The following is a 16,166-nucleotide window of genomic DNA, read 5'->3' as shown; positions in this document are numbered from 1 at the left end:
GACTGAAACCCTCAACTCATTTCACAAAGTTATTACCATGCTGATGGCAGAAAAATTAAGGCTATGCTTACACTACAGCCCATGTTGGCAAAACATTTGTCACTCAGGGGTGACATAATTCAAGGGTGAATATTCCACCCCCCCAAGCGACATAAATTATACCAGCATAAGCGCTCATGTGCACAGAGTTAGGTCAGTTGGAGAGCTTCTCCCACAGACAGCTTATGCCGCTTGCGGAGGTGACTTTTTTTATGCCGACAGGAGAGTTCTCTCCCATCGGCATAAGAGCGTCTTCAGCAGATGCACTGCAGCAACACAGCTGTATTGGAATAGCTGCAGCACTGTATGTATAGACATGACCTCAGTTATTACCTATTTAGGCTGAATTTGAACCAGTGAGATAGAGCTGAAAGACACCATGTGGTACTGTCTGTTCCCAAATCATTAGTTCCAAAATATGATCTGTTCACACTTCGTGCAATATTAGTGACCTGCTACTTTAAATAAAATTATAGATTTATCTGACCAATTTGTAGTCCATATCTAAGTATCATTATACCAGTGTACATATCTGTACCTTTTTGATAAACACTCTCAAATACCTAACAGTGGGGAAAGAGGTGCCAGAAATAAACATTTTTCTAGATATCAAAAAAGGAACAGCTTCTAATTGCACTTCACTCTATCCACACCTTTAAGCTTTTGCTTTAAATGTTAGGTATATTAAGAAGCCAAGATACCTTAATAAGTGAAAGATGATGCCTTTCTATTTACAATATATAAACTTTTTTAAGACACTAAATCAGAGGCAAACACTTTAAAGTTTCACTTTTTGTTTAATAAAATGGAAATGGGGAGAATGTGTTAACTACTAACAAAAAATTAAACACTGAATGACATTTTGTATGAGAAGTGTATCAAAAATTGTTAGTATGAACACTAACTTTAATACTAGAGACTAGTCAATCTACCATGGGTACTTCTAAGTCATGCTATCATGTTGGTATCTGAGATGGGACCTTTCCAGCAAGGTCCAACAGCAGTAGCTTGGTGGCAATTCCAGCGCACCACTCCATCCAGCACATCCAATGCAGTTGGTAAATACAGTGTAGTATTGTACCTGGACATCCACCGGGAGACCCTCTCATACTTCCCAGTTGCACTGGTTAGTATGCATCAGTGACTATGGTGCTGGGGACAAGGGCGTCATCTCAAAATTTCTCTATCACTCACCATTTCCTCCCGCCCATCAAAATCTGGAATCTCGCTTCCCCCCACCCCCCCGTTTGCTTCACCTGTCCTTACTTTCTACATGATTATGCCCTATGTCTTCTGTTGGGCAATAACCACAAACTGAAACTGACCACTTCTCAAACTTCATAACTTGACACCAGGAGCAGGAAGAGTAATGTAGGCTCCATCTATACTAACAAAATTAGTGTTGAGGGATCTAGTTGTACCATGGTACTATCTTTCTACGTAGCGCATACTGTGTATTAAAATGTGTGAAGACCCCTGCATGATTATAAACACACACAAGAGCAAGCCATGTTTTAACAATATTGTAACTTGTTCCCTAGCACAGTTGTTTTCATAATACTCCAACTACATAACAAGAATCAGGTCAGTTGCACAATGCTGCTGCAGCACTCTTACCAGTGAAACTGTCCCATCTAGAGCAGGAGAGTACCTTTTCTCATGGTTTATTTACAAAATGCATACACCTCTTATCACATTCTGGAAGCCCAGAATATGCGTAATTTGCATATTTAGTTTATATATTTTAAAAAAAACCTTGCAGATTTGACCAGTGTATTTTAAATTAATCAAATGTAATGTTACAAGCAAACAATGTTACAAACAAATGGATTTTGAAGTTACCTTTAAAAAGCAACAACAAATTGAGAGGCTCCACAACAATAAAGAAGGCAAAAAGAAAGGTGGGAAATGCAGGACCAATAGTGATCAAACTAAAAGCACCTACAAGGGAAAAGTTAAGGTTGCACTTTTTCCTCCTCCTCTCCCTCAAGTGGGTAGAGATTGATAAAAGAGAGGAAGACCGCTCCACACCCCAGGGCCCACCACAGCAAAACAATCACTAGTCAGACAATGATGTGATGAATCTCACATATGGTTAAGGCCTACACACTTTAAGAACCAAGCTCTTCAAAGGACTACCTCTATTCATACTACACCTAGCAAACTGGGTCCCCAATCCCAATCAGGGCGTCTGGGCACTAACATTTACAAAAGAGTGTCCATTTAAAATTACCTAACACACAAAAAAAACGAAGGGCCAGCTAGAATTAGGCATAGCGCAGGGCACATACCATTCCAACTTCCCCTATGCAACTGAAAACATACTTCAATTATAACAAAACCTTATTAACCCAGCCCTACACCAAGAGTGTTTAGTTTTCCCAAGAGATTGAGGCACCAGAGTTGCAATTCAGGCACATAACAATTAAGGATCTTAGTTTAAAAGTAGCCTAACCTCAAAACTAGGCCTCCTAAGGTGCACTAGTTTTTCACAGATTTATCGTGTCACCTTCCTTATTTTACTTTAAAATATTTATACTAAAAAAAAAAAATGTAGTATATTCTGCTAAATCACAATACAGAACTGACCAATGGCATATAAAACATACAGCTCGAGATAGTCAAGACCCTAGTCATTAGCTGTTGATCTAACATAAATTCTGCAAGTTGCACTTGTTTTCTACCAAATCCAAATATTATTTAAGAATGGGAAATTAAAGGGTTACTTTCAGATAGTTTATATTGGTAAATACAGAATAACCTAAACCCTGGGCCTAAACTAACAATATTTATGAAAATGTAAATGTTAATACGAATATTTAGTTCGTTAGTTTCAAATTCAGAATACACATTTATTTGGATTTAGAAATTCTTCCATAGGGTGTGCAATCCAGAATACTTTAATACAAAATACTTTTGAGTAATATCCAGGAAGTAAAACAAACTAAAAACAAAAGCGAAAATGACTAGTCCATTTTCATTGTTTCTCCCCTCTGGTAGGACAATAAGTAAATAAACAATACATATGCTTCAAACTAAATGAGGTTTTTCTTTTAATTATTAAATGTTCATTATCGTTTTAATAATGTATCAAACAGTATCTTAAATTAATAAAGGAGTCCAGTCTTCTTATCTTTTTTGTCAAGTTCAGGTCACTCACCAACATCTAAGATCCCGCACAAGTCTTTCTCGGTATATGTTCTTGTTTCCTAGTCCTCCTGTCCTCTACTAAACTTCCATTCAGCTTTTGTTCCCTCAACCTCGCGATTTCTTCCATGCTGCCACTGCACATGGAACTCTCTCCATCTTCCTTCTGCACCAAAAATAAACCGTCCCTTCCTTCAATCACTCCTTAGCAGCACTTTTTCAGGAAGCGTGTGTAGGACAGTCCACCACAAAATAAATAGCTTAGAATCTTAAAGTGGTACATTCAGGTTAACACTTATCTAGTCATCAGGTGTTTGCGCCCAAATTGTATCATCTGGTTTTGGAAGCAAGCTCTTCAGAAAATGGACCACAACTACAGTTTCAAACTTCAGCACCTGAATAAAAAGGGCCTGAGGTCAGTGGGAGCTTGCAAGTGCTCATCAGCTTTAAAAAAAAAAAAAAAAAAATTTTTTTTTTTTTTTTTTTTTTTTTTTACACTTTTATTTAGATGTTTAAGTACACATTTAGGTGCCCAAACATGAAGATTTTGGCCCATGTCTTCATCTAGATCCTGTAAAGAAGCTGCCTTTACATTCATCCTCAGTTTGTTCAGACTGAGCCCTTAACTTCACAAAAAGAAAAGGAGTACTTGTGGCACCTTAGAGACTAACAAATTTATTAGAGCATAAGCTTTCGTGAATGCATCCGATGAAGTGAGCTGTAGCTCACGAAAACTTATGCTCTAATAAATTTGTTAGTCTCTAAGGTGCCACAAGTACTCCTTTTTTTTTTTGCGAATACAGACTAACAAGGCTGCTACTCTGAAACTTAACTTCACACATTCATTCCACAAGAATTTTCCTCTTACATTAACAAAAACAAATTGGCACACTCATCCTCTGTATTATTTCCCGGACAGTTAACTGAGTGTTTTATTAAGAAGGCGATTTAAGAGTCATCTCATACAAATGTGATGAAGACACCTTTTTCCTTCCACTGGCTACTCAACTGATAATTACTGCAAAGATGAACAAAATTAGCTAACTACATGTCAACTAAATGGAAACCCAGGCCAAGGGCTGAAAGTTGAAGAATCTGCTTTGATGTTGCATCATTTACATTATTACATTAAAATTTAATTGAGGTACAGCTAACAATGTTCAAAAGTGCATCTCCAAAAACAAATCAGTCTAACAACAGAAAGTTCCCTGAGCAGGCAGGCATCAGAGTTTGGGGTCCAAGCTTTGAACTGCACGCAGTTCAGAACATAAGGTATTCACACTGAAGAAACAAGAAAGGCACATATAGCACTCTCTAGTGTTCCTCTCCAACTGGCAGTAGGAAGAGTATCAAGTTCCATGTAACAGCCTTCCTTACCACAATAAAAGGTAAACTCCCGGAGGTTCCCTTTCTTTATCGAATGGAATACATTAGCAACTGGAACCTGGAATGCTGTAGGACAAACAGCTGAATCAAATTTATCAGCAGATTTTGCAAATTTACACTAAATTTACAATATTGTATGTTAGAAGCAAACATCCTGGAACACTTTATTGGGAGTGTTACACAAAGTATGCAGTACCTCCATACTTATTGTTCATAGAGCTGGGGAGATAGTTCATGCTCATTTTCCATTTATATACAAATACATTTTCAACTATGGTTTATCTTCGTTTTTTTCATTTATTATTTATCTTTCACTCATGCCCAAAGGCTCAGATCAGAATCAGGCCCCTCGACAAACACAAAGGAAAAACCTGGTACTTGCCCTGAAGAGGGCCAAATGAGAAATCACTTCACTCTAAGGGGAAAAACAAAAAACAAAAAAAAGAGTAGATAGAGTACATTTAAGAAAGTAAATTTCATATTTAAATTTGATTGAAAATACTCATAATAGTAAGAATAGCAGCTTGTCTTCCTAGTAAATCTTGCTAGACAGCGTGTAGTTTCCACTATTGATGCTGATGAAGTCATCTGCAGATATACAAGAAGGTACGTTGACGTAACTGGAAATCTAGCCAAGTCATTAAGCTGTATGAGTGGGGAAAACAGCAAGCCAAAAGGAAAAAGTTTCCAACTCTTCCCAGCATCCCATTTCCACTTGCCATAAGGCAACCTCAATTCAGTTTCTTCTTAATAAAAGCTTATGGCTGCTGCAACACTAAGTTGTTTTTTAAACAATCTTTTCCTTTCAACAACATTCCTTTCCCTAAAAGAAGTCATTTAGTGCTTAACCAGTCTACTTTTAAGTTACATAGCAGCTACTAAATAATTGCCTTTGTCTACCATAGTTTAAATCTGTAATTCACCTCTTTTGTAATAATTATTGTTACTTATTTGATATATTAATGTACAAGGGCGAGTAATGTAGCCCTTGCTATGGAAATTCCCAATACAATCAAAGGGGAAAAGGAATGCAGAATCAGATCCACATAATATATGCAGGTTTCAGAGTAGCAGCCGTGTTAGTCTGCATTCGCAAAAAGAACAGGAGGACTTGTGGCACCTTAGAGACTAACAAATTTATTTGAGCATAAGCTTTCGTGAGCTACAGCTCACTTCATCGGATGCAACATTTATTATCCGGTTCTAAACTCTGATAAACACTTTTGTGCATGTGCCACAGCTTAACTCCTCGTCCAGCTGACCTCAAATCTGGCGGAAAAATGTTTACCTCAACCATAAATTAATTCTACTTATTTTGTGGTTGAAATTCTTTTGTTTGTGGATTTGGGGAATGGGGAGAGAAAAGGGGATCCTTACAATGGAATGTCATTTATAACTATGGATCTTCTACTACTGCTCCATAATTATTCCATTAGGGCCAAATCCTCAGCTCATTAGACAGGCTGAATGGCTGGTCTGCATGTTGTGGCTTTTTTCCTGTTATAGGGAGGTGAGGTATTTGCCACAGCCTCCAAAGAGTAGAGACAATAAGCTTTCACTCCTTGGCAAACAGCAGCTGCTATTGACACATCCCATCTCTTTCCCACCCTACCCTCCATGGTGAACTCCAGCAGGAAGATTCAACAAAGAATTTTGTGGGCTAGAAAGAGAGAAGATCCCCTACATCACATCCCCAAATTCTGCTTCTCACCCTGAAACAGAACCACAATGCTTTTATTGAGGGTCAAGTACCTCCATGGTCATGCAGAAGTGGATGGAATCTAGTTATAAGCCTTGGAGCATCTTCTCTTGACACATGCATAATTCCCATCACCGATAATATAGCAAGGAGATGTTCCCTCACTCCACCTTCAGGATAGAAGCTATAAATTCCACTGTGACTTGGGAAAAGAAAATTATCTCTAGATCCACTTTTGATTTAACAGAGATAAAGTGGACAGCTATAAGCAAAGAGTCTTGTGTTTTGGTACAAGCAGGTTCAGCTACAAGATGCCAACAATTCCACTTGCTTCCAATTAGCCACTAGAAGTGCTTCAGGATTTAAACTCTATTCATTACTATTTAGAAATCAGTTTTTCTTTTGTGAATGGGCCTACCTTTAAACAATCAATGGCAGCAAACAGATAATGCTCCCAGTTTACCCTAACCATACGCGACAAATACCTTGGCACAAGACAAAAGTATATGGACAATATCTGGCTTTAAGTTTAAATTTCCTGGTTTGTTAGTACAAGCCAAGCAGTTTTATTTAAAAAGGTTTGTGCGTGCATGCGCATTTTAAAAAAAAAATAAATAAAATGCACCTCTGCTTTGAAAAGCGACACCTGATCATATTGAGTTCCTATGTTTATCTTAATGTTTCCACATCAAATTTATTCAGGTTACGAATAATCTCTACTTTTTCTGTTTGTCAGATCTCAGGTTGAGTTTGTAGGACTAGCAAACTGGGTTCATTCTTGCCCTCATATTTCGTTACTGAAGTAATAAAGATACTTCAGGACAAGTTATACCCTTTGTTACATCTATTCAAGCCCATTAGCCATGCAGCTTAAGGAGGATTTTATGCTATAGCCACAGGAGCGTAACACATTGTTTGACAGGCAAGTTTATTTATAATCCATCAAGATTATATATAAACCAAGAACAAGACTTCAAGTAGGGTCAGACTCTTCCATTGTAACCTTTATCCTGCTGTAAGTGAAGAGGACTAAGATCACCTGACTATTTTCATACCAGGAGTTGAAGCTGCAACTCTTCAGAGCAACAGTACAGCACTCCACCAAGCATCCATCTAAGTATTTATTCCAGGCTCATCACAATGATAGCCAAGTGCTTCCAAAGATCTGTCTGCACAACACGCTGATTTATTTGGCAGCAGCTGTCAAATATGGTTCCTCCCTCAATCATGGTTAAACCAATTTGGCAAGCGGTGTAGAGGTCATACCAAACCATTCGGCAGCAGCTGTCAAATATGGTTCCTCCCTCACTCATAGAATCACAGAAAATTAAGGTTGGAAGAGACCACAGGAGGTCATCTAGTCCATGGTTAAACCCAGTTTAGCAAGGGGTCCAAAGGTGCTGCCAAACCATTTTCAACACCTGATTCAGGAAGCATGATTGGCCTCTACTAGGAAAAAGGGTTGAATTTGGTGCCTGGCTCAACCATTTTAAAACCATTTCAACAGCAAGTGGAGTGAGGGCTCATGTCTGACACCTGTCAAACCTTACAGTTTCTGTTTCCAACATATTCAAGTTGTAAGTAAGACTTTTATTGTTTAATCCAAGCTTTCTTGGATGATTTAGGTCTGCCTTCAAGTGCTGAAGTCTCTCCGCTGAGAAGCAAAAGTAATTTAGTGAAAGGAGAAATGAATAATACAAAAGTCAGAGCAAACAGTGTTCTTGGCTGTGTATTTTAATTAACACAGATACAATCTTGACTGCACTATTTAAACGCCCACTGCTTTATGTTACAGTGCAGGTAGAGGTTTACTAACAGTAAACATGGCTCCCCTAACAACTGTAAAGGGGCAGTTACCAGTAGATAGTACGGGTGCCTGTTTTTGTCCCTCATTTCCATCAACGGAGTCTCACTTGACTGCCTTACAAGTTTCCCAGTGAAAAGGTAGGTGGAGCGATAGTTTGGAACGGATGCAGCCTTGTAGCTGGTTCCAAACTACAGCCAGAGCTGGAAAAGTTCTACTTGACAGAGCACAGGTGGGACTGTGGTACTTGTAAGATGCATGAATCTCCCACTTGAGTGAGGCAATGAAAGTGCAAACAGGACAACATTTAATTTATGCAGTTCCACAGTTGGTTGAACATCCCACTACAAATGCCAGAAAAACTCCTTGTACAGAAAATACTGTAAGTCTGAAACCGTCGACCCCCCCCCCAACAGAGAGTCACAAAGAGGTATTGTCTTATCCTCAGGATGAAGTAATTTATTCCTTCCCCATCATGCAGATTGGGGAGGTGGAGGAGAAATAAAGATATCTGAAATCAAAAATAAGTTCTTTGCATGAGTAAAATGCTTGTCTGAATGGACTCTTCACCTCTCTGGTTACTCCAAAACCCTCTGTGACCAGAAATTGCACAAAGTATATTACATACAGATTCCTCAGTGATTTAGCTAACGGACACACAACCTAGGTCCATACAGTTCACATATAGTATGTATAAAGTTATCAAGTAAGTGGTGACTAAGGCTTTGGTGCTCAAAATATAGAACTCCAACTCATTATTGCCAGGATGCTTCAAAGAGAAGCCTAGCACTGCTAAATTCAGCTCGTCACATTTAGTCTACCATACACAAGACTGAAGTTTACACATTAATACTCCACAACAGGTTTTACAGTATGCACAGAAATTAAATTATAGGAAAAGTGAGTTATTTTTTTACTAAAAAACAGAATAGACCAATCTCTCAAAATGCCATTTGGCTATGTTCATTACATTCTAGAATTTAATTTACATGACAGCACTTTAGAGTAATAAGCTTTAATCAATAAACATTTGTTGAAGCTTTATTTTCTTTAGAAAAATGTATTTTAGATGCCTTTCTACAGTGTTAAGTGTAACACTTTAAGAAAAGTGACACTAGCAGTGCTGAGTTTCCAATTCCAGGGAAGTACAATTGCATATATATACACATATGCAAAAGTAAGTATTTACAATTAAGGTCATCAGACCTTGTTTAAATACATATTAATCTAAACAATTGTATCTGATACAATCCTGCATCTGACTCTCATTTTCTGTATTCCTGTAGGTATTCTGGGTCACTATTAAGAATCCTTTCAAGTTAGAAAAGTTCAACCAAATTTACCTGAATCCAAAATTTAAAAAAAAAACCAAAAAAAAACAAAACAAACACAGAACTAAAACAAGAAGTTACTTTCTAGCCACCCCCTAATCCATCTGAAAGTCAGAGGACACCAGCCACTTGCTATAGGTAGGTTTCAGAGTAGCAGCCGTGTTAGTCTGTATTCGCAAAAAGAAAAGGAGGACTTGTGGCACCTTAGAGACTAACAAACGTATTTGAGCATAAGCTTTTGTGAGCTACAGCTCACTTCATCGGATGCTCCACTGAATACATCCGATGAAGTGAGCTGTAGCTCACGAAAGCTTATGCGCAAATAAATTTGTTAGTCTCTAAGGTGCCACAAGTACTCCTTTTCTTTTCACTATAGGTAATACTTTGAAAAACGCCAAGTGCCTAGAGCTGTTCATACATTAACTAAATTAACCCTCTCAACAGCCCCAAAGGCAGATCATTATCCCCGCGCAGACCCCAAGGCAGCTTGTTTTAGTCCCAGATTCTTATACTTTTAATTTGTTTCCCCAACATAAACCTATCCTGACAGCATCCTCTCACCTTTAACTTGACTGCAGCTATGCCAAACATCAAGGTAACATATTTCCGGCTCCTTTCAGGCTGCCTGCGCTCTCAGCTCCCACATGGGCACTAGCTGAATACAGACTCCTGGGGGCGGGGAGGGGGGGGGCAAGGGGTGGGTAGCAAAAGCTTTCTAGCCCATTTCTTTCAACTCCACGCGTTTCAGGATTTAAAGAGGCAGGACACCATTTTCCTGCGCCAATCAACTACAGCACGATAAAGCTACATGGACTTCAGTAGCTCAGACATAGGTGAGGTTTTTCGCAGGAGTGGGTGGGTGAGATGCTGTGGCCTGCGCTGCGCAGGAGGCCGGACGAATGATCAGAATGGTCCCTTCTGACCTTAGTCTCTATGCACCTATGCGGTGCTGTTAGTCGGCAGGGAAATCTCCGACTAATCGCCTCCCCCCCCCCTCCCTTGTAGACATGAGCTATTATATTAAGGAGATGAGATTCAAGACCCACAAGGCATACACCCGAAAGGTAACGGGAAGCTGCACAGCAAGTACTTTTTCTTGAAAGGGCAGGGTCCCGAAGCGCTATGAGCAGCCGCGTTCAACTGCAACACTCATGTGCCAGGCTCCTAGACAGAAGGGAGACGGTGTTCAAGCCGTGCGGCTGCAGCGGGGGCACATGCCGCCCCCCCCACACACACACACACACGGGGGGGGGATAAGCTCGGAATAGACCCCCCCCGTCCCCACACACACACACACAGACACACACACGGGGGGGGGGGGGGATAAGCTCGGAATAGACCCCCCCGTCCCCACACACACACACGGGGGGGGGATAAGCTCGGAATAGACCCTCCCCGTCCCCACACACACACACACGGGGGGGGATAAGCTCGGAATAGACCCCCCCATCCCCACACACACACACGGGGGGGGGATAAGCTCGGAATAGACCCCCCCCGTCCCCACACACACACACGGGGGGGGGATAAGCTCGGAATAGACCCCCCCCGTCCCCACACACACACACACACGGGGGGGGGGATACGCTCGGAATAGACCCCCCCGTCCCCACACACACACACACACACGGGGGGGGGGGATAAGCTCGGAATAGACCCCCCCCGTCCCCACACACACACACGGGGGGGGGATAAGCTCGGAATAGACCCCCCCCGTCCCCACACACACACACGGGGGGGGGATAAGCTCGGAATAGACCCCCCCCGTCCCCACACACACACACACACACGGGGGGGGATAAGCTCGGAGTAGACCCCCCCGTCCCCTCCCCACACACACACACACAGGACGTCTCCCCGACACGCTTCCCACTCCCCAGAAGTTCAACCCTCCGAAGCCGGCAGGAGCCAACTTCCATCCGGACTCTTCGCTCCCCGCCGCCGCCCTCTGCACAAGGCGGCCAGCTTCCACCCCAGCCGCTGCCCGCCCAAGCCCCCGCAGGACCCAGAGCCCCCCCCCCCCCCGCAAGAATCACACCGGAGACTCCCCAGGGCCGGGCGGCGCAGCCCCCCCCCCCTCCGAGCCAGCCGGCCCCAAGCCCCAGCAGCCCCCGGACCGCTCCCCACAGCGCCAGCGGGCCCCCGGAGCGCCGCTTCCCCCCCCCAGGCCCGGCTCCCTTCGCACGCCCCGAACCCGCCAGCAAATTCAAACCCACCCGGGGAGGAGGCAGGTGCCGCCACGGATGCCGAGATGTAAACAAACCCGGGGCCGGCGGGGGCCCCCGGGGCGGGCTGGCCGGACTCTCCCTGCGGCGCGGCGGGGCGGGGGGGCAGCCCTGGGAAGGGGAGTGCGAGCGGGAGCTGGCGGCCACCCCCCCGCGCCCGGGTCCCCGTCCCCGGCCCCGGCGGGAGAGGCGAGTGGCTCGGGCTGCTTGACAAGCGGCGAGCGCCGGCACCACAGCGCCCCCAGCCCCGGCCGCTCAGAGGCTGCAGCCGGCGCCCCGCACCGAGTCCCAGCGCTCCATAAACTTTCCCCGGCGCCCAGAAACCAAGCGCGGGGTCGGGGTGGGGGGGGGGGGCTGGGGGCTGCCCCCCCCCCTGCCCCGCACGGCCCCGCCGCGGGGGCCGGCCCGGGACGCGGCGGGCGGCTCCGGCGCCATCTTGGGCTGATCGATGAATTGAACAAAGAGGATCAATTTCTGATAAAGCCAGTGATCAATGGGGAGAGCGGGGCCGGGCCGCGCGGGGGGCTCCCCCCAGGGCGGCGCGGGCCGGGCGCGGGGGGGGCCGGGCCCGGGGAGCGGCGGCGGCGGCGGCGGGGCCCCCGGCGGCGCGGCCCGGCCGGCGGGGCGAGCGGAGAAGCCTGACCTGCAGCTGCTGTAAATCAAAGCGCTTCCAATATTGAAACATCGATCCCACATTGGCCGCCATCTTGAGACATATTGAGACAGAGTGAGCGGCTGATAGAGAGAGAGGGGCTGGAGTTCAGGAGCCGGGAGGGAGGGGGAGGGGGGGCGGGGAGGGCCCAAATCCCGGCCTGGAGCCCGAGCCCGGCCCGGAACGCGGACTCGCAGCCGCTGCGCAGAGATGCGGCGAGCGGCTTCCCTCTCCCCCGGGGCGCAAGCGGCAGCCGCCAGCGCGCTCGCCTCCATCCCGCCGCCGCCGCCGCACAGGGACGAGCTCTAGCACCCCGGGCAGGGCGATCGGGCAGGGGAGACCCACGGCGCTCCGGAGCAAATGCAAGGAGCCTCCTGAGTGCAACAGAGATTTATATGAGGCGAGGGGACAGCCTACTTGAAACACCCAGAACATCCCGGACAACCCCAGGCTCCAGAGCGACGCAGACAATGAATCTAGAGCCGGAAAAGCGCCCCGGAGACATCCAAGATCCCAAAGTACAGAAAATATTTGCAGCGGTGGAGGTGGCAATCCAGCGAAAAAAATACCCCCAAACATCCGGGATAAATAGGAGTAGACGAAAAAAAATGCATATTAAACAAAGCTACAGTGTGGGGAGCCAGTTAAAAACAACCGCCCAGAGTACAGAAAGTATTTATATCGTACAAGGATGCAACCTATATAAATACCCACAATATCCAGAACATACAAGGCTTTACAGTACAAGGGAGATGGGTATTAAAGAAGGATGCAATCTAGAAGAACGCCTCAAGCATTCAAAAAACATCCAGAACATAAACAAAATAAATATTTTTACTCTGTAAGGATACATCAGCTGAAATACAGAAAACATTAACTCTTTTATATATATAATTTCCAACTTGATTTAGCCTGGTTGCTTGCTTTTTTTCGTTTTCAAAGTGTTGTTGATGTATCCTGTTTTATCTTTGCAACTATAAGCAAACAAATGTATGAACAGCAATAATAATAAATTAAATGTATGCATTATGTCAAATTTGTAAAAAAAAAAAAAATTAAAATCCTTAGCTTTATGAATTTCCCTGTTACAATTTTCAGTTGTGATAGAATCAGCCTGTATGTTTTCATTCCCCTTCAATCCAAATGTTGTACCATGTGTATAGTGCATGGAAGCCTGAAAATAAAACTGACTAGAAATAAAGGTGAAACTGACTAGTGTAGTTTTATTGTCCAAGCTGAGAGAAATTCAAAAGCTAAATAAATAGCATGACAGAGAAATAATTCCATTTCTTAAATTATTTCAGTTTTAATAATCCAGTTGCTATTTGAAACACATTTTCAGGAATTTGGGGCCCATCCTGAAAAGATTTACCTGTATCAGTACCTTAACTCATATAAGTAGTCCCACTGAAGTAAATTGAAAGATTCCCATGGACATCAACAGCCTTTGGATCAGGCCCTGTGGGTAATTTTTATCTTTTAAATAATACATATACTAATAAATAATTGATTGCATGTGATTATTTATTTATGATAGTTCTCACTTTTAGAATAGAATACCATGGTTGGCAAGGGACCTCAGGAGGTCATCTAGTCCAACCCACTGCTCAAAGTAGGACCAATCCCCAATTTTTGCCCCAGATCCCTAAATGGCCCCCTCAAGGATTGAACTCACAACCCTGGGTTTATCAGGCCAATGCTCAAACCACTGAGCTGTCCCTCCCCCCCGTAAGGTGGCAGATGCTTCCGAAATAGACAGTGAAGATGCTCCCTGTTTCAAGGAGCATACAATCTAAAGTCAGAGAAGTAGACAGAGGTTAGGGGAAGACGAAGAACAGTGTATAACCTACAAAAAGAAAAGGAGGATTTGTGGCACCTTAGAGACTAACAAATTTATTTGAGCATAAGCTTTCGTGAGCTACAGCTCACTTCATCGGATGTGAGCTGTAGCTCACGAAAGCTTATGCTCAAATAAATTTGTTAGTCTCTAAGGTGCCACAAGTCCTCCTTTTCTTTTTGCGGATACAGACTAACACGGCTGCTACTCTGTAACCTACAAAAGCTAACGTGATTCACTGTAACCAGCTTAGTAAAAGTGCATCTTTAAGAGGAATTTGCCTAACTGTGGACAGGCAGTTATTCACATTCTGAAGACTCTTTGCAGGATCAGAGCCTTACATAGAGGGCCTTTATTCACATGAGTTGTGTTATTGACCACTGACTTCAGTTGGACTACTCATAGGAAAGTCTGCAAGATCAGACCTATAGCTTGCACCCTTAACTGTACTGTCATGTGGACAGAACGTCCATGGAGGCAGAGACTAAGAAGACATAAGAACTTTTTTGCAGTAAACAATAACTTTTTTCTATGAAAGGAAACATTTTTTCCTTGTTATTGTTTTAAACTACAGCCCATTTTACCAAGTTTGTCTATTTACAAAACAAATTATTTGAGAGTCGTTCCTCTTTTATACAAATAAGAATTATCTCTTTATTTCTTTAGTGTAAAATAAACAAAAAATCATAGGGTCTGAATCTGTTCCAACTGAATTTAATAGCAAAACTCCTGTTGACTTCAGTGCATACAGAATCACCCATAATTTACACACACACAAATAATCAAATTATACTACTTTTGTAATACATATAATCAATGTTTAGGTCATGATTTATTTGTCCCAAGCATTTCAATGTGAGGGGACGGGGGAGCGTAAATTCGATGCTAAATACACATGTATACAGAGCACCAACTGATAGTCTTTTTGGTGCCAAAGTTTCCATTGTCTGCAGTGGGAATTTTGAGCATTCTCGGAATGGAGGATCCCATAATTAGTTAAAACTAAACTTATAGCTGTGAAAAATCTATGTAATGTAATACTGATATGTGTGGGCCTACAAAGGGACTAGATATATACATACATATATGTGTGTATAATTTTTTATAATTAAACAGCCTATTGAAAAATATATTTGATCTCTTTTAAGTGAATTTAGTACTCACTAAAGATACTAGATTGGCAGTACTGGAAAATGAAGTCTTCAATTTATATGGCACAGACAACAGCAGAGCAAATTTCTACAAATTATCCACCAATGGGCCTTAGTCCTGTTCTGGAGAGACGCTGTTATTTCACACTCCATCTCCATTCACACGTTGGCCTTTCTGTGGAAATTGCTGCTTACAAGGATATTAACTGTGAGGGTGTTTTTTATGCTATGGATATGTAATGACCAACAGCTACATACATACAGACACTAAAATTGTTAGTTGTCTCTACTAGGAATAGGGCTAATAACATTTGGTTATGAAAATGTCAGGCCTCCACCTTGTGAATTGAATAGGTAGCTCCACTAGTGTAGGCCTCAACGTTCCCTGGACTGCAGAACTCACAGCAGCTCTGTTAGGCAGCCAGCCTATGCAGTTGCCGACAGTTAAGCTTGTTTTGAGAAGGAGGGCTCTTTTGCTTGCTAAAGTAGCCATGTTTTTGGCTGCCCAATCCCTTTCCTGGGACAGTGTTTGTGATTTTGCCCAACTTGACTATTATACGTGACAGTTAGTCAACCTGAGATTATATTAGGAGAGGGATTGAGTATGCAAAGTCCCCCTTGGTATATCAGATGGATGCTGGGTTCCTCCCTGGCTGACTACAGCCAAGGAGAGAGGTACTGGTCAGGCTGTGCAGTCCAAGGAATCTGAAATGGGAGTTGAATATTGGAAAGGGGAAGAAGAAAGAATTCTTCCCCCCAAGTCGTCCTCTCCAAACTCTTACTTCCCCATCAAGCCCCATAAATTATCGTGTTTATTTTCAACTGAAAGAGGCTAGGATGCTCATCCTCATGCTTTCACCACTGTCTCTGCCAGTCAGTTCCCACTCCAGGCAGC

The 16,166-nt window shown here is 43.2% G+C and overlaps 1 protein-coding gene across 9 annotated transcripts in view; it reads right to left on the bottom strand.

Moving 5' to 3' along the window:
* CUX1 (cut like homeobox 1) overlaps positions 1-12,515 on the bottom strand; it is a 389,353-nt gene extending 376,838 nt beyond the window's left edge. For 3 of the 9 annotated variants that reach the window (XM_043499683.1, XM_043499686.1, XM_043499687.1), the window contains exon 1: positions 9,968-10,208. In XM_043499683.1, coding sequence (XP_043355618.1) covers positions 9,968-9,997 — 30 coding nt within the window. In that variant the 5' untranslated portion in view covers positions 9,998-10,208. Of the gene's footprint in view, positions 1-9,967; positions 10,209-12,274 lie in introns of those variants that run through there. The other 6 variants (XM_038375267.2, XM_043499684.1, XM_038375270.2 and 3 more) reach the window with 5 other exon arrangements.
* Between the last annotated feature and the right edge of the window lie 3,651 nt (positions 12,516-16,166).

Source organism: Dermochelys coriacea, chromosome 17, assembly GCF_009764565.3.
Source record: "Dermochelys coriacea isolate rDerCor1 chromosome 17, rDerCor1.pri.v4, whole genome shotgun sequence".
In the NCBI taxonomy this organism is placed as follows: domain Eukaryota; kingdom Metazoa; phylum Chordata; order Testudines; family Dermochelyidae; genus Dermochelys; species Dermochelys coriacea.
This window is presented reverse-complemented; position numbering and strand designations above follow the sequence as displayed.